The sequence below is a fragment of the Alexandromys fortis genome, unplaced genomic scaffold (genome assembly GCF_014885135.2).
Source record: "Alexandromys fortis isolate MF-2015 unplaced genomic scaffold, M_Fortis_MF-2015_v1.1 scaffold_3, whole genome shotgun sequence".
NCBI lineage: Eukaryota > Metazoa > Chordata > Mammalia > Rodentia > Cricetidae > Alexandromys > Alexandromys fortis.
Window position 1 is genome coordinate 19047785 of NW_026067909.1, and position 20210 is coordinate 19067994.

Sequence of the window (20210 nt, forward strand, 5' to 3'; positions counted from 1 at the left end):
GATATGCACAGGCCAACAGGCACACAGAATGCATGGATGTTCATGTACACAGCTATGCAGACTCTGGACCCACACTCCCTGGGGGCGGAGTGGGGATGGGAGACTTACTTGACACTGCTGTTACGATGGTCTGCAGCAGGCAGCTCCAGGGCCAGGCCGGTGGGCAGAGGTGGCCCCGTGGGCAGCGGCTGCTGTTGGAAGATTAGCTCAGGAGTGAGGTCTACCTCAGTGGGGCTCACCATGACCTTAGCAGCAGAAAGCAGTGCTGTCTTTCCCTTGTTGTAATTCTCCAGCACCTGAGGAAAGGATGGGGGGTGGGGCTGATGGTAGAGGGGTGGCCAGCCCAGTGCTGTGGCTTCCCAGAGCAAATAGCCTGATGGTTCAGTGGGGCCCCTTTCTTTGTGGATGGCCTGGGACTAGCCATGGGATGCTTGTCCCTAGAACAGCCAAGCTGGAGTACTCTTCTCTTTCTAGTCCTTCAGTGGCCCATGAAGTTAAATGCTGTCCCACTTAGCTACATAAGTGGTAACGGCCAACTTGCTTTCAGGGCCTCTACTTCCGCCTTTCTCTGGGATGGACCCCTAGGAATCTTCTGAATTCTCTCTTCCCTACCATGGGCCACGTGGTGTGTGGAAAGAGCCACGAGTGTAGAGTGGAAAGGTTGCAGGTCTTTCTGACTGTCAGGGCCCTGCTGGGGACTGTGGCTGGCCTGTCTCAGGACCCTGTCTTACAGGAGGGATATGGGGACCCAGCCGCTAGGACAGCCATGGGCTCTGCCTGCACTCACCTTGTTGAGCCCCTCCATGACCACATAGGGCAGGTGCTCATGCAGCATGGCTGGTGAGATGATCACCTCGTTAAAGGCTTTGTTGTCACCCCAGATGGCGAAGTATGTGGGCTCCTCCTGCTCACAGCAGCTGAGAGGGACACAGGTAGGGAAGAAAGGGGTCTGGGGCTCTGCTTTGGGCACTTGCTTAGGGACTAGGCTGGATTTGGAGGCCCCTGTCTACCCTGGGCTGCAGGTCAGTGCTCCCTTCCAGGCTACTTTGCCCGTAGCCTAAAAAGGCTGACCTGGAGCCTCAGTTGCAGTCCCTACAAGGCCTCCAGTTTGCTTTTGGTCTAGACTCCATCTGCTACCCCTGGGCAGGGCTCAGCTCTCCAGCTTTTTGTCGGGGGTTGGGGGTCAGTCTGTGTTAAGAGAGCTCAGGGCCCAGGGCTCTGAGAGTATGGCAGGAGAGCCTACCTACTGGTACACTGTTCTTGCATATGCCTCGGCCACAGTCTTGCCCACGTGTGTCTGTCACTAATGCAGGGACACTGAGGGATGAGCTGGCTAAGAGCCTGGTGGCTGCCATAGGTCATCCACTCCTAAATACATCAGGCTTAGGAAGAGCTGCCTTGGAAGACACCAGTCAAGGCCTGGCAGGGGTGCAAGGCAGAGGTGGGAGAGGCCTCAGTTTGGCCCAGCTGGACTGCCACCTTTGGGTCAGGTCCCTGATACCTGCTTCTAGATCTGATAAATGCCTAGGCTTGGCCCTGGCCCTGTGAGGGGTAGACACTGCTTCCAAGGGCTTGGCTCCTTCAGAGAGACACAGAATCATAAGTCCCTGTTGGATATGGACGTGGGCTGGGTTTTTAGCTCCCTTTCCATGGCTAGCAGCCGGAGGAACCCCTCTGTAGGGATTCTGGACTACTGTCTCTATCTCTGCTTCAGTTGTGAGTGGTTAAGTGACCAGTGGCCGGTCCAGTCTTCAGCAGCCCCTGCCCTGGACCCGCACCTACAGGAGTGGCCCAGATCCCCATTAGCACCTACCAGCACTGCTCTGCAGGGTGGTTATGGACCACGTGGATGATGCGGCCAGGTGGGTAGAGTGGGGTGCTAGCTGAAAGGGCGATGGTCAAATCACTGGGGTGGGTCCAGAGCCGTGTGCTGGCCAGAGTGGTCACCTCTACTTGATCCTCAGGCAGCTCTGACTTGGGGATACATTTCGTGGCCCCCACAATGATCCGCCACTGTATAGATCCAGGGAGAGGGAGAGAGAGAGAGCTGAGGAACTAGGTGGGTAGGATCAAGAGTGCTTTCAAGGAGGGGCTCAACAGATGAGAGGAGAGGGCTGGTGATGGAGGCAGTAGCCGGAACATTTAATGTTCTGTGCCCACCTTAAGAGGCAGTGGCTGAGGTGTACGGTTGCCAGGTGCCCAATAAGATGCCAAGGACAGATAGCATAGAATTGTTGCATTTCAGGGCTGGCAAGGGCCTGGAAGACTAGCCAAGCCCTCATCTGGTGAGTAGGGAACACACCTGGTAAGGGAGGGATCTGCTTTGGGTCACTGGTTAAGGCACTGTGGGACAGGCCTCAGTCTGAGCCAGCAGGGCCTGCTAGATCAGGTCCTAGATCTGAGGAATGCCTGTGCCTGGCTCTGTGAAGAGCAGACATTGCTTACAAGGACTAGGCTCCTTCAGGGAGACAGACACATGAGCCTATGCTGACCCATGGTCTAGCACCTGACCCAGGATCCCAATTGCGGGAAGGTCATGGGCACCAAGGCTAGGGAGGCTGCAGACAGGCAGCAGAAAGAGGGCGAGCAACTAGGGGTGGGCAGCTATCTCATAGAGCACCCTCTGATTGAGGAGGGCCTCCTACCCCAGGATGCTCCACCCCACCTGCATAGAAAGGGCCTTCAGGATCGTCCATGACCTGGGATGTGCTAGAATCAGCTGGCTCTCTCCCAGCCCCAGCAGAATAGTGAATGAGGCTGGGTTCAAACCCTCCACATGGAGCAACAGCCTTTCCTGAGCCTGGGCAACCTCAACAGGCCTTCCTCTGCCTGCCCAGTGTCCTTCGGGGACCGCCCTTCTCATGTCAGGGAGCTCTGTGCAGGAGCACTTCCAGTTCTGATGCCATGACAGCTTACTATATGAGCAAAGTCCCTTCCACACTGGACCTGTCTCCTCACCAATGGCAGCGATTGGATGGGCGGAGCTTGGACACTAAGGGTCTGATTGCCTCAAGTGTCCACACACAGCTGTGACCTCTTGTGCTTTGTCTCTGGGATCAGTGGGGAGCAACAAGAGGGACAGCCAGGACTTCCCAGTGGTCAGGGAGCTGGTGGGGGCTCACTTTGGGCTTGGTGCTTCGCTGAAGGACGTCCAGAAGCTGTCGGCGGAAACCCTCCAGCTGGGAAAGGCCAATCCTGTGGAAAGAAACGAGCATCAGCCTGGCCCAATCAAGGGCTGGAGAGGGGCAGGAGAGGGGGTGGTGGGGGCCCCTGGCCTCCAGAAGACAAGTCCAGCTGGGTCATGATGTAGAGACAAGCCAGGTCAGAGAGGCCACTCAGGAGAGTGCGGGACCTACACTGTCTTTCACCACAGGGCCACCAAGAGTGGGAAGGGACACTAGAGTCCTTAGGAAGAGGGTAAGGGAGGGGGCCTGAAGGAGATGTGAGTGCTGCAGAGTGGGGTGAGGCCTTGCTAGGGGACCACAGCAAGGGAGAGGGACTTACCTGGGAACAAGGTCTTTGCCCAGAACCACAGCAGTAACAAACTCTTTGGAGTACTCCATAGCATCCTCACTGCAGGAGAAGTCAAGGAAAAGGGCTCAGATCCAGAGCAGCTCCACTCTGCACCTGGGGGCGATGCTTTCCAGGGGGCTTATAATGCCAGGCTGGGCTTTAACCTCTGCCCTTCCTCCCTGTGCTTTATCACAGGCCTTTGGGGGAGGGGAGTCCACTGGGCAGGTTATAAACCCTCATCCTACCACCCGAGACCTGTCCGGTGCCATTCCCAGGCCTCCAGTGTTCAGAAGCCGTGCTGCCCAGTCCAGCCACCAGCTCTCAGTCCTGGCCAGCCCAAGTGAGCCCTTGGATCAGGTGTCCTAGCTGCTCCAGTTAGCTCTAAGGCCTCAAGCTTCTTACCTCAGCAGGCCTCCTGGCGGGGAGTAGGCGAAGCACTTGAGGGTCGGGTACTGAGGGCGCAGGAGGAAGGAGAGGATGGCAGCTGTGCCAGCGCCCAAGGAGTGGCCTACCACAATTAGGCCATAGTGTTTGGTTCCACGGCCCTGGGGACCAAGAGATGCCTGAGAGCCCTGCATCAGTTTCCCAGTGGACACTGGGAGGATGAGGGCTCTTCTCAGAGTCCTGGGATCATGCTGTCCTGCATGGATGCTAGGGCTGAGGTAGAGCCAAGCTGGATCCTCATAGGGAAAAGGCCTAGTGAGATTTTTCACACACTCCTACTCATCCTCTAGAGCCTTGCTCAGAAATTGCCTCCTCGAGGAAGCCCTCCCTGATTTATCAGCAACAGCTCCCTCCCTCCTAGGCATTGCACTTGTTCTTTGACCACTCTGGGGATCAGTTATAATTGTTTCATTACCTCATCCCTCCTCCCTGACCAATAGCCTAGAGTCTGTGAGACCTGGGAATGGGTGCTGGCAGCATCCTCAGGAGCTACCCAGGCTGCCACCCAGATGAGGTGCAGCCTTCTCCCTGCTCTGTGGCTGTTTTTGTCACCGGGTTCTGTAAAATTTGTTGCAACAAGTGTTCCTGACTCTGAGGCTAGCAGAGCACACATCTGGGAACCGCGGTACAGTGTGCTAAGCAAGGACACTTTGAGAAGAGGGAGCCTGGGAGGTGGGGTGGAGCCGGGTGGAGCTGGACATGTGGGAGGGACAGACAGGAGCTAGTGTTGGGTGAGGGGTGGCATCATTCACCCTTCCTCTCCAGGACAGGATGGCATGGAAAACCCCTCACCAGGTCTCGCCCAAAGGCCTGGGACAGGACCATCTCCTGCTCCAGCTTCTTCTTGATGTACTCAGCTGAGAGCACCATGCCCTGGAAGAGAGGAACAGAGCAGGGCTGATCGGCAGCCTCAGGGACCAGCAGGACCTCATGCAGTACTCCCTTCCAGCCGCCCTCAGAAAACAGGCTCTGGAGCCTGTGGGTCCTTCTGTGGTCCCATTTTGAATTGCATTTTCCAAGTGAGAAAATGGAGGTTCAGAGAGAGTCTGGCAGAAACAGGTGTGACATCTCCCCACTGCCTGCCCTGGAGCTTCAATGGACAGCCCCTGAACACCCGGGCCTCAGGCTGGGCAGGCCGACGAGACCACAGCCTCCTGTCTGCTCTCTGGGAGGAAAGAGCCTGCCAAACACAGGTGCCTGAGTGCTGTCTGGGGTTGGGAGCAAAGGTGAGGGCACCTCAGGATGTGGAGGCTGATACCTTGTGACCCAACCAAGTGCCTCGATGTCCCTCCACAGGGAGTCGCTCAGCATCTCCAGTCAGGTCAGTCAGGGCATCCTTGGGGAAAGAAGAAAGTCACTTAAGGGTGGCTGAGGAGGACAGGCAAGGGCCACAGTACTCGTGCCTATGCGGGAGTCATGGTAGCCTACCTTGGGGGACAGGGTTCCCCGGATACTGATCACCACTTTCTTCTTGTCATGGTCCACAGCTACGTAGAAGGGAGTTTCATAGACCTAGGAGTACCGTCTCATGAGCCTAAGTGACCCCAGAATGAGGCCAGACTTAGGGCGTGTCAATGAAACTCCCCACTGGCCACAGGGTCCTGAATCCCTGCCAAATCCAGGGCTCCTGGAGGTCGCTGAGGCTTCTTTGGTCCCTGGCCCCTCCCATTCCACTCTGCCTCAGGCAGCCCTGGGCTCATTCCAAATGGCTCACTGCCTCTCCCCAGTATCTTGGGTGTCTTCCATTTCCTTAAGGCTGAGGCTGGAGGCCCTAAAACTGAATGGGACTGACGTTTCATTCTCCCACCTAGATTGAGGCAGTGTGGGTCTGGGCGACCAAAATGGAGGAGGCCGTCTCTGGACTACATATTGGAGATGATCTGGAAGCTACAGCTGGCTTCACTGGCCAAAGGGATTGCTTTGGTGGCCCGGGTCCCCAGCCTGGCCCCTCACCGCATCGTGACAGGAGGTGTAGACGATGTCCACTGCGGTCATGTTCTCATCCAGGAAGTGACGGCGGATGGCAATCGCATTGCAACCACAGCAGTTGTCTTCCTCGATGGTGACACCAGGGGCGAATCGGGGTCGTGCAGGACAAAGACAGCACCTGGGAGGGGTGGCAGAGAGCTCAGGGCTAGTCAGCACCAATGGGATGGTTTTCCCCCTTCCACCCTCTCTGGAAGTGTCTCCTGGGGCTTCAGCTTCACCCTCTTTATGTCTCCTGACTCACTCCTGCTAAGCCCTGGTGACCTCTTTGTGGTCAAACCCTGGACCAGTTCACCACAGTTTCCAGGCAACACCTGACTCATGATTCCCTCCCTTCCTATTTGGCTGGAGATCTCCGTCTTTCTTCCCAGACTGAGCTTGCCCTCCCCTCTAGCAGCCTGCTTCACGCGCTCGCCATCAGCCCACCCTGGACCCCAGGAGACCCACTGCAGACCTCCAAAGGCACCGTACTGGACTCCTACGTGGCGTCTCCCCTAAACCCTACTGTCAGCCCTCCAGGTCCTCGCCCTACTCCCTGACCATAGCAGCTGCTCTCAGTCCACACCGGTCCACTTTGTCTTCACATACAAAACCAAACCCACCTCCTGTCCTTTCCCATGAGACTAACTTCTTCTCCCTGTCCACTCTTGCCCCTGCACTATCAACCCCGGAACACGGGGACCCTTTGAAGACACATCAAGCCACTACCGCATTTCCTCTTAGGACCCCATAGGAACACGTGCCCACCTTCAGCATGAAGGCCCGAGTCTTTTCTGGGCTCCACGCCATCTGGCCTTGTCTAACTGACTCCCTGACTCCTCATCTATACCACTCTTGCCTTTCCTTCTTCTCCCTCAGCTCCCTCACCGGATTCTGTGCACCTTATCCCCCTATACCCGTTAGTGTCCATCCCAAGGTGACCCTGCAGTGAGGTCGGCCCAGCTACCTCTCAAACAGGGCGAGTCCTGACATGACCCCAGTCCAGCAGTCAGTCCTTCCAAAGTACCCACACGCTGTGAGCTGCTCAAGTGTCCCCCATTCCTGGTATGTCCTGTCCTGTCCTGTCTTGGTAGGAGCTACACAGGGAAGGGCTGCTCTGTGCTAGTCACAGATGTTTCCCCTAGCGCCAAGCCTAGTGCACACAGGAGGCTCCAGGGGTAGATAAGCCAGGGCTGAACTGGTCACTCAGTTAGGGAGGGGGTGGGGAGAAATGCATCTGCCTCTCGGGCCACCAGGGGGAGCCAGCACCCAACAGATTGGGTGCCATGAGCTGGGCCGAGCGTGACAGGACTGCCAGCTGTGTCGAGTTGACATTCAGTGTGAGGTGTTTGTCTTCTCAGAGCAGCCTGTGGAACTGCGACTTCCCAACAGGGAGGAGCCTCACTGAGAAACCCCAGCGTCAAGCCAAGACCCGGAAATGCCTGAGCTTGGGAGTGGGACTGCCCGATACACAGGATACACATCCCAGAGTTGAGCCTGGAGAAGTCACCCTACCACCGGGCCAAGTGGTGGCAGGCTTGGCCCAGGGTCTGAGCTCCTACCTTCAAGCCTTCAGGAAGCTCCCCTCTTTCCTCAGCTGAGCAGGAGGCTTTAATGAGGTAGAGGAGAGTCAGAACTTAGGTTCAAATCCTTCCTGGTGTGTAACTTCCTGATTCTGCAGCCAAAGTCCAGCTAAGCCTCAACTTCCTTCCTGGCAGAGCCCTCACTGACTGCTGCTTCCCAAAGCTACTAGACCCAGCCTGTCCCTTGGTTTATGTCCCTTGTCCTGCTCCACCCACACACAATAGGCCCTGACAAAGTGGTGATGTCTCACCTGCCGGGGCAGACAACCTCGGCAGGGCCTGAGAGCTAGCGGAAGTGATAACAGCAGGCAGACAGTTGACCCTAAGACGGGTGCACAGCCTTCTCTCTCCCAGCATCCCTGTACTTCGGCCTTCCTCTCCACTTTACCCTCAGCTCATTCTCCCAGGAGGGGACCTGACTGTGTTCCACTGAGGCTGAGGAATCGTCCTCTGCCATTTCACACAGTTGCTTATATACTCTCACTGTTCTATGAGCATTAAGAGCCCCACTACCAGGGGCTCGCAATTCTGAACTGTCCTATGGGCTGATAGCGCCTGCTAGAACCAGGGAAACAGGCCCCCGACAAGTGGAGCAGGTCCACCTGCTTGGTGGGAGGCCTTGGGGCCCCTGGCCCGTGTTCATCTCCAGGGATGCAGGGGAAAATGACAGGCATGTACATTTGGCAGAGATGGGAGGAGCATGCAGTGACCTGGACTTCTCTGATCAGCTGCTGGGGGTGGTAAGAGCAAGGTCCCAAGAGCCACCAGCCTTTCTCAAGTAGGTGAGGATGCTGTCATCCCCCAGGACAAGGCATGGAGGACAGGGGTACTGGTCTATCAGGTCAGCTTTTCTGGAACAGGAGCCAGGGGAACTGTCCCGCTTCTGCCTGTCATGGGCTGGGGGTGGAGACACCACAGAAGGACAGGGTCCTTCCAAAGCCCTTCTCTGGCCCACTTAGAAGCACAGGGCCCTGGCTCTGGGTGGGGTTGAGGGCAGAGACAATTCAGGTCAGATTTGGGGGCCGGATCTTTCTCAGCTCAGAGCCTGGTAAAGCTTCTTGGTGCGTTTCTAGAGCCTCCATGGTGTGGGCCTAATTCCCAAGAAAGTTCTTTCTTCTTGAAAGGCAGAGCACAGGAGGGGAGCCAAGAGAAGGGAGATGTGGTCAGAGGGAATGGCTGCGGGGTGGGGGTAGAGGAAGGCCCAAAGAAGAAAGAAAAACCAGCAGTGTAGACACAGCAGTATGACATCTTAAAAATGGATATTATCACACCCCACCTACAGATGCAGAAAGTAAGGGTCACAGATGTGCACTGCCTTGCCCAGGGCTGCAACCGAAAGCCTGCATTCGAATCCAGAACCATGTAATTCTAGTCCGGGAAGGAAGCAGGAGAAAGGCCCAGTGACCTTATGGGAGAGAAGCTGCTTAGGGCCAGAGGAGGTGGGGGTGGGTAGCAGTCTCGAAGCCCTAGGGGAAGTAGGTACCAGCACACCATTGTATCCCCTCCCTCCACCCAATCTAGTGTGTCTGGGGACTGACAGTGTACTCACGAGCAGGACCGAGCCAGCTGGCAGAGGCCGCAGGTCGGCTTGCGCATCAGGTACATGGGCCAGCCATAGGCAGCCAGGGCGAAGAGCATGTAGTAGCAGACTTCTTTGTAGCGTAGCATCTCGTGCTGAAAGACAGGATTCAGAGGGCGGTAACCTCTGCCCCTCTTGCCTGCTACCTCAGCCACCACTAGTCCCTGAAGTAGGAGCCTGCCTACCTGCTCCAGTGGGGGACAGCTGTTGGTGGGGGAGGGGCAGCCCCTTCACATACTGATTGCACTTGCCCAATTATCTCCCTGTACCCAGGCCAGAATACTCATGAGACCTATGGTATCACAAGAGTCTTAGAATTCATGATTTGGAGACAGAAAATCACTCGGAGCACTGGCTTGTTTACCCAAGAAGGAAGGGAGTGTGGGATGTGAGTGGCAGTTGCCCCGCCTCAGCAATCAGGCCCTGGGGAACTTAACCCTGCAAAGCCCTGGGGCCTGCAGCTGTGTCTTGCCATGGGCAACAAGACAAGCCATGCTGGGCATGGAAACATGTCACCAAATGCCCCTGGCTCTCCAGTCTGACTCATGGAGTCCCAGGGTCCTGAGGTTGGGGGAAGCTGTCTCCCTGAGATTGGGATCTCGCTAGAGAAAGGCGCCACCGTGAAACCCAGGAGTCTGCTGCCCAACAACTGCTCTTGGTGCTGTGGTCGCTATCAGTGCTCCAAGCTGTCCAGAGGCAGGGTGGCAGTGTCCCAGGAAAGCCTGTCAGTCAGTCCCCAGCCCCTGGGCACCAGGACTGTGGCACTTAGAGGGAATTAGTCACCTTGTAAAACTTAAGGAGGGTGATTAGTCATCTTGTGCCGTGAACCAGGTAGGCCTCAATCAGCACCCCTCTGCCTGCTCTTCAGGAACTCAGGAAGGAGCCAGTAGCTGCAGAGGCAATTACCCTGGGTGATAGGACAGGGAGGGCGGGGCACTGGCAGCCTCTGCCAGGCGGCAGGTGCAGACTCTGCACCTCCCCCCAGGGGGTGGTAAGAGCTAGCCAGGCAAGGCCCTAGTGATTGGCAGGCATCTGAGTAGGGAAACCACCTGTGTATGTATGTGGCTGGTGAAATGAAATAATGTCAGATTTGGGGAGGCAAGATGCCTGGGGCTTTTCTAAAGGAAAGGGCCCAAGGGCTGAAGCTTCTCCAGACCTGTCTTGATTGGCCCCTGAGTTTCTAGCACCTTGCTGGACTGGATTTAGGATGGGCCACTTCCTCCGACTCCAGCTCTGGGTGTGAGGTGTGCCTAGGGCATTTCACGTCTGTCCTAAGGCTTTGAGGACGACTGACTTGCTCCAGGTCACAGAGAGCAGCCATGGAACAGGGATGCACCTACATCAGTTTGCTTTCCCTGGGCCAGGGTGACTGCTCCTGCTACCAGCTGTGCTTCCACCCTCAACCATGCTGGCCTGGGTTCGGCCTTCAGACGGTGGGACCCACTTTCCCTGTAACACATGGGCTTTCTACTTAAGGTGCTTGAGGAAAGTTTCTACTGCTAAAAAGGCTTGAAAGTGACGATGACACCCTGCCTATCATGAGGGCGGCAGCAGCAATAATGTCACAGCTTATACTGTGAAGCACTCTCTAGAAGACAGGGTCTAACGTTTTGGAGCTCGGTTAGCAGATTCATGGTCCTACTTATAGGCACGGCACAATGTGGGGGCTCTTGAGGGCCTGATCTGAGAAGAAATTCCCTGGACAGTTGTGCAAGAGTGGTGGGGTTGGCTCATACTATGGAGTTGTGGGGAGGTGGTAGGAAGAAGCACGGGGAGAGGAAGAGATTTCCAACTCACCGAGTTCTTGAGGTCGAGGTACTTGGTGTTTCGGGTCACTGGCATCCCAGACAGAAAAGCCAAGATGTCATTGTTTGCCTGGAAAACAGGCATGGTAAGATGGACAGTGGTCCAGACACGAAGATGAGGAGGGAGTTCAGTTTCAGCCTGCTTCAGAGGTCTGAGGGAGTGTGAGGTTTGCAGTTTTCCAAAATCATACCTCCCTGTATTTCTAGTTTCCCCATCCTCCCCAGACCTTCAACTCCCAGGGGATGGTCCGGAGCCACTCCAAAGGGAAAGGATTTTGTGTTAGATGTATAGAGACCAGCACTGGTGTGCTGGTAAGGACAGGAAGGCAGGGCAAACTTCAGACAGAAGGCTGAAGCACTTGAGCTGACATTGGTCATCTAACCCCAGTGACTAGCATGTCCTTGGAGGCTGGCCTCAGAAGCAGCCGCATGTGATCCAGAGAACATGCCACCCTATCGGGAGTCAGTAGAAAGGCTGTCTCAAGGTTTTGGCTAGGACAGTGGAGGGCGCGTGGGGGAGAGGAGGCCATGGGATCAGCAGCAGGGCCCACAGGTAGCTAGAGGCACTCACCTCATCCAGCACCGCATTGCGTTTGGCTCGCTGCCGCTGTCTAAGCAGCACCAGGCCAGCAATGATGTCGGAGGGCACGATGTCGAGGTCACGGAAAAATTCAGCAAAGAGGTAGGCAATTTCTGAGTAGGCATCCTGTCAAGCAAGGCCCAGGAAGGCGGGAGGAGAGAGGAAAGGGCATGAGTGAATCCCCGGGGCAGGGTCACCAGGAACCTCCATTATACTGGTCAACTTGGCCCTCACGCAACGGCTCTGTGCCGCTGGAACCTGGGGACCCTGTTCTGGGTTCTGGGCCATTACCATCTTAGCTGTTGATCCTTCCTCCTCCATCCAAATCTCTTCTCTCCACTGAGGTCCTACAGTTCATGCTACCCTTTGGTCACAAGTGCCAACCTGAGCCCTTACCTCTTTTCTTTCTCTAGATACCCAGAATCAAGGCCCAGGCAACCCTTCTCCAGCAGAGAAGCCACACAAAGCACTGGCTGCCCCTGTCCCACCTGCTGTGACCCAGGAAGTCCTGCTAAGAGCTGCCTCCCAGGTTTCAAGCTCCCCCTGCTCCCCAGGAGCCTCAGCTCAGTGGGCCCTGGAATGTGCTTGAGAAGAAGTACAATTTCATAGTCGGTGACCTCTCTGGCTTCGAGCTGGCCCTGGGCCTTGGGCAGGAGGCAAAGGACAGAGGCAAGTCCTGCCAGGTGTAGGTCCTGGGTCTCCCCTGCCTTTTGCTGCCTGGAACCTGTCAGGAGAGAGTGGAGTGGAAACAAACTCACGGCAACTGAATCTGCCTCACTGGGTCTTACCCTTGAGTGCCTGGCAAGCCAATGGCTGCAAGCTCAAACCTCTAAGGGGCCACACAGAGCCTGATACTGTTCAGTCCCAGCTGCCCAGCCTAAGGTGCCAGATTTGGACATACAGGCATTTATGTAAATGCTATTTTTTTTTTCAAAGACTGATTAAGTCTAGTTCTTTAGCAACAACATAAAAGCTGATGAAAATCACTCTGATGGGCTCTGCCCCTGGGCTGTCTGTATCTAACAGGACCATGCTCTGGGGACATGCGACCTTTACACCAGCTTCTCACAATGGCCCTGAAGTGATGTGTGCAGGAGAGGACTATGCCCTTCACAGCCCAGGCAAGCCTAGTTTCCACTGCCAGGGCTCCACTCTGCCTTCGGCATGGCACACCTGCAGCCAGGATCTAGGATCTCACAGGCATCCCTAGATGCCCCATGAGGGACTCACCTCCTGCCAGGGAACGCTGGGGCTTTCTTCTACTAGGTTACTCTAAGGTCCCTGGGGGGGGGGCGTTGTTAGGAGGGGCCATGCCAGGCTTCCTGGGGACATCTGAGGTGGGCACTTCGCTGCCCAACCCAGGAAGGAGTGGTCTCTTCTAGCTCTGCTACCAACCAGCTGTGGGATACTGAACAAACCATTCCATCTCTCTGGGTCTCAGCTCTCTAATCTACAAAATGAGGGGTGGGGCTGGATGACCTCTAACCTCCTGGCCTTACACTAAGGGGGTCCTCCTCCCTTTTGCTGGGCTTGCTCCTCAGAGCTTCAGAGATGAAGGCTGACTGTGTGCCACCCCACCCCAGGCTAAGCATTCAACAGACCCCCAGACCCACCCACTGCTGGCCACGTGCTACTCTTCTCGTAAATTAAACTGTGCTGCAAGGGGCTCCCAAGGGGGCACCAAGTCAGTCTTCATGCCTTTCTGTTTCCAACAAAACAGGGAATGGCTGCTTTACAGTGTGGAGCAGTCTATCAGTGACAGAACCACTGTCCAATGAGCAAGCTGCCACTCTGCTCACAACTAAAGCCCCGCCTCCTACCAGCCACTCACCTAACAATACCAGAGGAGTGAAAGGCACCTGCATGGCAGGGAAAGGCAAGCAACCCCAGGGACTTGGGTACTTACTGACTGGGAATCCTTTGTCCGGGTGCAACAGAGGAACACTTTAAGACGGCGGGACCAGCTGGTGGCCTGACCCTCCTCTAACCGGTGCCTGTGAAGGTAGACAGTTAACATGTTGAAGTCAGGGGACTGGACCAGAGGAGCTGGGCCAGATGTTACGGAAATAGGACGCTCTGTTCCCAGGACACACCAAAGAGCTCCCCAGAGGGCCTGGGTGGGGGTAGGCAGCAGGCTAGCTATAGCTGGGTGGCCAGTGACCTAGATATCAGCCAGCCAGGGTATTCCCTGGAGACTCTTGCTGGTCACCCTGGTGAGTTGTTGTGGGCTGGCGTAGTCTCTGACTTTTAGTAGACTGACCCACAGGCGTGACCTGGGGACTTGAGAGCTGGGAATCCAAAGTAGGGGCTACCCTGCAGCCAGGTAACTAAAGGCTCAACTGAAGGGCAGTAGGGGTGCCAGGCAGTGTGGCCTTGCTGTCCTCTGCCTTTCCCAGCAGAGGACTTCAGAAACTCATGTACTGAGTACTTAGAGGAGAGCTGGGGCTTGGACGAGGCCCTGGCATTTCCCAGTTCCGCACAGCTGCTGTCTGGGTAGGGCGCACGCACTGCCTGCATGGTCGCCCCATCCATTTTCTTCTCCCTCTTCAGCTCAGGTGGGGAGCTGGGGCGCTCAGAAGTCAGTGAGCAGAGGCAGAACAACAGGCTACTTCCCTATAAAAATAACATCGTGCTGGGCACCCAGGAAATCGGTGACATAAACCATGTTGATCTCCAAACCCTCCAAACTAGGCCAGAAAAGGCTGGCTGGGTTTGAGTAATGTGCTGCCCCTTTAAAAGCCTGTCACAGGATGGTGGGGGTGGGAAAGGGAGGCAAGGTGGCACTCAGATGCATTCAGGGCACTTTACAGTCACCAGGAATGAAGGACTGTCTCTCAATGAGCTTCTTGGCTCAGCTCTGCAGCCAAGAACTGCTCCCCATCCCTTTAACCCTGACTACATAGGCAGCTGACCAAAAGGAAGGCAGCAGGAGGGGCTAGGAGTGATGTAAGAGACCAGCTGTCTGGGGGACCTGCAGTCCCTAGGAAATGAAGCTGCCTTGCATCCCAAACCCATACCTCACCACCTTTGACAAAGACAGCATGAAGCTGGCCACACTAGGTTCTCAGGGCATCACATACGTTTTGCTTTCTGATCCAACCGGGCTTTCAAATATAGGATGTGAAATTTCTTCTCCAGCCTCTGGCTGGGTAGAAGTGCTCACCCCACTGGAATACCTCTCATGAACACCAGGGGGCAGATGATCGCAGGAATGCGTGAGAAGCAGACAGGTTTGGCCAAGTGCAGTCTACAGACCACGCTTGGGAAGACCACATACCAAGTCTGGACAGAAAGTTCACAGACCCCAACAGGCCTGTTGGGAGACTCATTATGTGAAAGGGGGGAGACATTCCTTCTACAAAAACCCAAGGTCAAGCCTCCTGGGAAACAGCGGGACTAACACACTCCCCCAGGCCCCACCAGATTTCACTGGAAAGAGAAAGGACCAAAAACTTAGACACAACCCTGGTTTTCAGAAACCGAAATAACTTAACCATGCGGCAGACGGGGTGTGCATGTCCCTGCCCTTGGGAGTTGATAGCCTGAAAAATGTCCCTGTTAGAAATGCTGTTAGTTTTAGAGCCAGTGGAGGACACTCAGGCAGGCGGTCAGTTTGACAGAGCCCCACAGCCAGACTGAGCTCTCCAGCCTTGCAGGAGACCTGGAGAAACCACAGCAGGTCACAGGCCTGTGAGCTATGGCTCTGACAGGGCCTGGAAACCACAGGGAGCTTCCTAATTAAAATGACAGCAAGCACCAGGCCTTGCAGTACAGGCTTCTACTGCCTGGAGCCCCAAAGCCAATCACCCAGAGTCAGAAAGGGAAGGGAGTTTTCTCCAGGGCCCAGGAGCCCAGAAACAGGTCGGCTGCAGCATGTGCTCAGGGCAAGCAAGTGGGACAGGGGGCGGTGGCCAGCTACACTGGGAGGGAAAAATGGGTTCTCAAGCCCTGGCTCCAAGGCCTGACATTTCAGGCTGGGAGGTGGCCAGACCAGGCATGGGTGTGGTGCTGGAGGCAGTGACAAGCTGACGGGCTGATGTGGAAGGTCTGAGGCATGAGTGGGAGTGGGGGGCAGGCCTGCTGGGCAGGGGTCTTGGCAGCCTGCTCCCTTGTGGCTTGGGGCAATGACTCAGATCCTCATCTATCGCAGGGGTCTTACAGCTGCTCTGGGATCGCAAAAGAACTAGCTGGATTAACCATGAAGGGCTAAGCTTATTGGAGAAGCCTGCTTACGGGGGCTACTGTACTGTACTGTGACTCATCCCGGGAGCCCCTTGTGTTCAATTAAGAGTCACTAATGGCCATGATGAACACCCTCTCTCAGTCTCTGCCATGCCACTTCTTTAAAATGCCTGGTGAAATCTCCTCCAGGAAGCCTTCCTTGTTTAACTTCTCACAACCTCTGAGACCTAGCGGGAACATCATAATTAAGCAAGGGCTCTGGATTAGGCTGAGAGCTAGTTCGCAGTCTCACCGCATAACCAAGCAATCGCATAACCTTTGTCCCTTGGTTTCTCCACTCCCATTAGAGGGAGGACACAGGTTGTAACTGGCTCTGAACAATGTTGTGTCTTCTGCTGTTAGCATAGTTGAGACTATGAGTCCTGTTGCTGCTGTCGACAGCAACTTCCCATTAACTCAGCCCACAGTGTTAACCGCTGGCATATATTATCCCACTTGAATCTCACAGTGACATCCTGAGCCAGTCCTGAGCCGAGAACTGTTATTCTTACTTTTCTTAAAAATAGGATCTCACTGTATAGCTCTGGCTGGCCTCAAACTCACTATGTAGACTAGGATGGCCTTGAACTGATCCCAAATGCCTCTGCCTCATTAGTTCTGAGTGCTAGGACTAAAGGTATTTGCCACCATGCTCACCCTATTCTTGCCTTTTCAACAAAGGAATTGAGGCAGTGAGAGGGCGAGGCTTTCACAAAGAGCCTTGGCTCACATGATGCTGACCTGTGATGTGGGAGGGAACAGGACCCTCCTCTGCCCACCAGTCTACAAAGCAAACTAGGGCACCACCCGCCTACTCAGTCAACTGACCGAAGGTTGTAAGTCCGCAGATTTCGCTGCCTTCTCTTGGTGGCTCTCAGCTTGACGAAAGTGCGGCCCGTGGGGTCAAAGACACAGAGGACAGTGATGCAGACGCTGAGGATGACCACCCAGTTGCAGACAACCATTCCTGTGGGCAGCAGCAATGAGAGGTGTCGGTTCGGCTTCCTGGGACATGAGCTCTGAACAAAGGGACACTGTAGCCTCTGTGTCCCCAGCTGCTTCTAAGACCTAAAAGGACACTCAGGAGTCTTTGATCTCCAAGGCCCATAGGCAGCTCTGTGGGCTTTTGAGAAGGTGTTGAAAAGCCCTAATGCTGCCTGGACAGTTCTGTGTTGGCTGCTGCTCACCCTGGCGAGGGCCCCATGTGAGATAGCAGAACCCAGGGTGAGGACGCATCCATGCTTGGGTGTCTCTCTATAGTGGTGCCTGGGCCCCATCCTCTGCAAGCTGGGTCCTATTACCACCCCTAGGGCTGGCTTCAGCTGATGGGGCAGATGGGGTGCATACCGAGGGTGACATTCTTAGCAGTGAGGTCATTGCAGGAGGTGTAATACTGCGTGAGCCAGACGATGCCCACGATAGCGTAGATGAACTCGATCACCAAAATGGCTGCAAGAAGAGGCAGGTTCTGACTAAGGGCCACTGTCCGCCACTAGGGAAGGACCCGCGAGCCTAAGCCTGGCTCCTGCTGCCAGGCCTCCAGCCATCTTACAGCAGGGGTGCACAGAGCCCTAGCCTGGTCCCTGGCAGTATGCTCCCAAGTTCTCAGGGCCTCCCCGAGACTGTCACTGGACAGGTGAACAAGGGAGAAGTGCTCCCAGCTTCTGAGGCTTTTATGATTTCATGCATGGGTTCCGGAATCAGACTCATTTTAGGCAAGCTACCTAATCTCTCGGAGCCTCCATTTCCTCATCCATATTTGAGAGTGCCAATAACTTCACCACAGAACACTGAAGGCTGGAACTCACAAAAACTATTGCTTCTTGGCAGACTTAGGAACTTGGGTTTGGTGGGGTAAGGGGGAGGAGAGAGGAGTCCCAGGAGACAACCCATGGTGCCCCATGTGCTCAGTGTTCTAAGCCCAGAGCCCCAGTGGGAGTGGGAGGGAACTATGACAGCCTGGCAGGGCCAGCAACATATAGTAACTAAGAGCCTAGACTATGGAGCCAGATAGAAGCATGGGTTCAAATCCCAGCTCTGACGCTTGCATCCTGACTGAGTTGTGAGACCTTGAAAGAGCTCATGAGTCTTCTTGGGCTGCAGTTTCCTCATCTACAAAACAAAACTGACATTTTCATCTCCAGGAGCTGTAGAGACATTTGAGAGAAATGCCCCCTAGGAATACCCCAGAGGCTGCTGGGACATGGTCCAAAAGAGATACAGGCTGGTTCTCAGGGGAGCTGGCGTGTCCTGGCCTCAGGATTTTCCCCATCTATTTCAGAAGAATTACCAGTGCACTTTTCAGGCAATCTCACAGTTTCAAATAGGGGTCAGCTAAGTTTGTCTATGAAGGGCCAAGAGGGCAAACATTTTAGACTCCATGATCATCTAGTCAGAAAAGCTGTTTCTCAGCTCTATTGCTATGCTACCAAAGCAGAAGAAACGACACAAAAATAAGTGGGGTATGTTCCCCAATGAAAAGATTCACAAAACAGCCATGGGGATGGACTGGGCCCTTGGGTCTAGAATGTCAGTCAGTCCAGTAAGGCACCTCATGCTCCCCAAGGTTTGGGTCTTAGTTTGTGTTAGCAATCAAAACCAGAGGAAGTGCAGAAGGGTGTGGGGCTCTAGGACTTCCCCAGCCCCCAGCAAGGGGTCCCTTACCCAGGCGCACGTAGAGCACGTACTGCATGGAGTCCCGGGGTTCCGTGTAGAGGATGCCGCCACGCATGCTCAGCCAGATGATGGCCATCTCGGCGATCATGCAGCTCAGAAGGATGCCCAGGTAGCCGCGGCCGTGGTCTACCAGGTTTAGGGAGCAGGCCTCGTGTGGGTTATAGACCAGGCCGAAGAGCACCACGGACAGGATCACAAACCTGCAGAAGGGCACGGGTGAGCAAGGGAGGGCTACCTCTGTGCCTTGTGCTGCCCACGGCTGGCAGAGCCAGTGTAGCTCAGAAGGAGGAAAGGGAGGCAGGTATCTGCCCAACAATAACATCATCCACCTAGGCTGGATGGTGGTGGCGCATGCCTTTAATCCCAGCACTCAGGAGACTGAGACAGATGGATCCCTGTGAATTCGAGGCCAGCCTGGTCTACAGAGCTAGTTCTAGGACAGACTCCAAAAGCTACAGAGAAATCCTCCCTCAAAAAATTAAAAAAAAAAAAAAAGAAAAGAAAAAAAACATTGTCCACCTAGATTTGGGTGCCTCTGAGGTGCCCTGTTGTCATCATGGGGAGGTGGTGGCAGCTACTATGCCCACTGCCAAAGTCAGGAGGATTGCTGGTCTGGAGGGGTTCTGACTCCTGTGGGCAAACCTAGAGGAGTGCCTGGGAGCAGGGCAGTCAGGTTTGGGCCTGGCATGGAGGAACAGGTAGTCAGAAAGCTTCCCTCCATACTTTTCTCCTCAAACCCAGGACTGTGGCCTCAGCTCTGAGACTCACCAGGTGGTGTGCAGGAGGAAGAGGAAGATGGCTGGCAGGACGAGGTCATCGCTGCCCACAGACCAGCGCCTCCGGAACACCACGATCCCGGGCATGGCTGGCAGCTCTGGGAGGTTCAGCGGGCCTGGTGCTCACCTCCTGAAAGCAAGAAGAGAACCCTGGAGCTGTTTGGGCTCCTACCAGGTGTAGTCAGCAGCACACGCATCTTGGGTATTGGCACCAACCCCCATCCATGCCTCATGGGCCTCCAGGCACCAGAGATAAAGAAGCTGCCCCTGCCCTCTCGAGCCTCATAACAATAAAAGCCTTAGCAATAGGACACCAATCTCAGCAGTGACCCTTGAGGTCACTCCTACCCACCACCAGATTGCCACTGCCTAACATCATTCCCATAGTAACTACTCAGCTCCACTGAAGACCTAGGTCCTGTTTGGCCTGCCTAAAATCCCAGCACTTGGGAGATTAAGGCAGGAGAAGCATGATTTTGAGGTCAGTCTCCATCTCAAAAAAGCGACAAAAAGACCCTAAATTCATTCTCTCTTTCCCCCTACATGGGATCGATGGAAGACTCAGTCCCTGGAGCCCTCACTGTCTTTCCACAGGAAACTCTGACCAGTACTCACAGTTCTGGGCCAAGGCTTCCAAAATCAAGAACAAGCAACCCTTAGCACAGAGCCCCGTAGAGCGGCAGGAATGCTGAAGGCACGAGAGGAGTATATGAGTGGTGGCGGCTGGGACTAACGAACACCAAGGGTGACGATGCCCAGCATACAGTAGATCTTGGTAAGCCTTTGCACAGTGAGGTCTTTGGCTTCTTGTTTGCTGGAGCCCACTGAGCTGCTGAGTGTGGTTTGACTTGGTTTCACTTTGTTTTGCACCCCTCTGACAAAACTTTGAGCCACTGTCACACTGCCACGGTTCTGGGTAGGAGGGGCTGTTGTGGAAGCCAGGGTTTAGACTGTGGACATCTGCCCCTCACTGGGAGGATAGCAGCCGTTCTAACACACTCACTGCTAGCCTGAATGCTCTCACTGCTTGGTGCCTATTTCTCTCAAGTAGCTGGATACAAACCAGTC

General features: G+C 55.1%; 1 protein-coding gene across 2 annotated transcripts in view; it reads right to left on the minus strand.

The window, feature by feature from the left end:
• Positions 1–20210, minus strand: part of Dagla (diacylglycerol lipase alpha) — a 62927-nt gene that overhangs the window by 5390 nt on the left and 37327 nt on the right. For both annotated transcript variants that reach the window (XM_050137134.1, XM_050137133.1), the window contains exons 2-19: positions 19135–19272; positions 18355–18566; positions 17038–17139; positions 16519–16657; positions 13376–13463; positions 11461–11595; positions 10882–10959; positions 9055–9179; positions 5911–6064; positions 5386–5469; positions 5216–5293; positions 4750–4830; positions 3916–4058; positions 3505–3573; positions 3123–3195; positions 1814–2013; positions 788–917; positions 109–296 (exon numbers count right to left, since the gene is read on the minus strand). In XM_050137134.1, coding sequence (XP_049993091.1) covers positions 109–296; positions 788–917; positions 1814–2013; positions 3123–3195; positions 3505–3573; positions 3916–4058; positions 4750–4830; positions 5216–5293; positions 5386–5469; positions 5911–6064; positions 9055–9179; positions 10882–10959; positions 11461–11595; positions 13376–13463; positions 16519–16657; positions 17038–17139; positions 18355–18566; positions 19135–19229 — 2174 coding nt within the window. In that variant the 5' untranslated portion in view covers positions 19230–19272. The remainder of the gene's footprint in view (positions 1–108; positions 297–787; positions 918–1813; positions 2014–3122; positions 3196–3504; positions 3574–3915; positions 4059–4749; positions 4831–5215; positions 5294–5385; positions 5470–5910; positions 6065–9054; positions 9180–10881; positions 10960–11460; positions 11596–13375; positions 13464–16518; positions 16658–17037; positions 17140–18354; positions 18567–19134; positions 19273–20210) is intronic.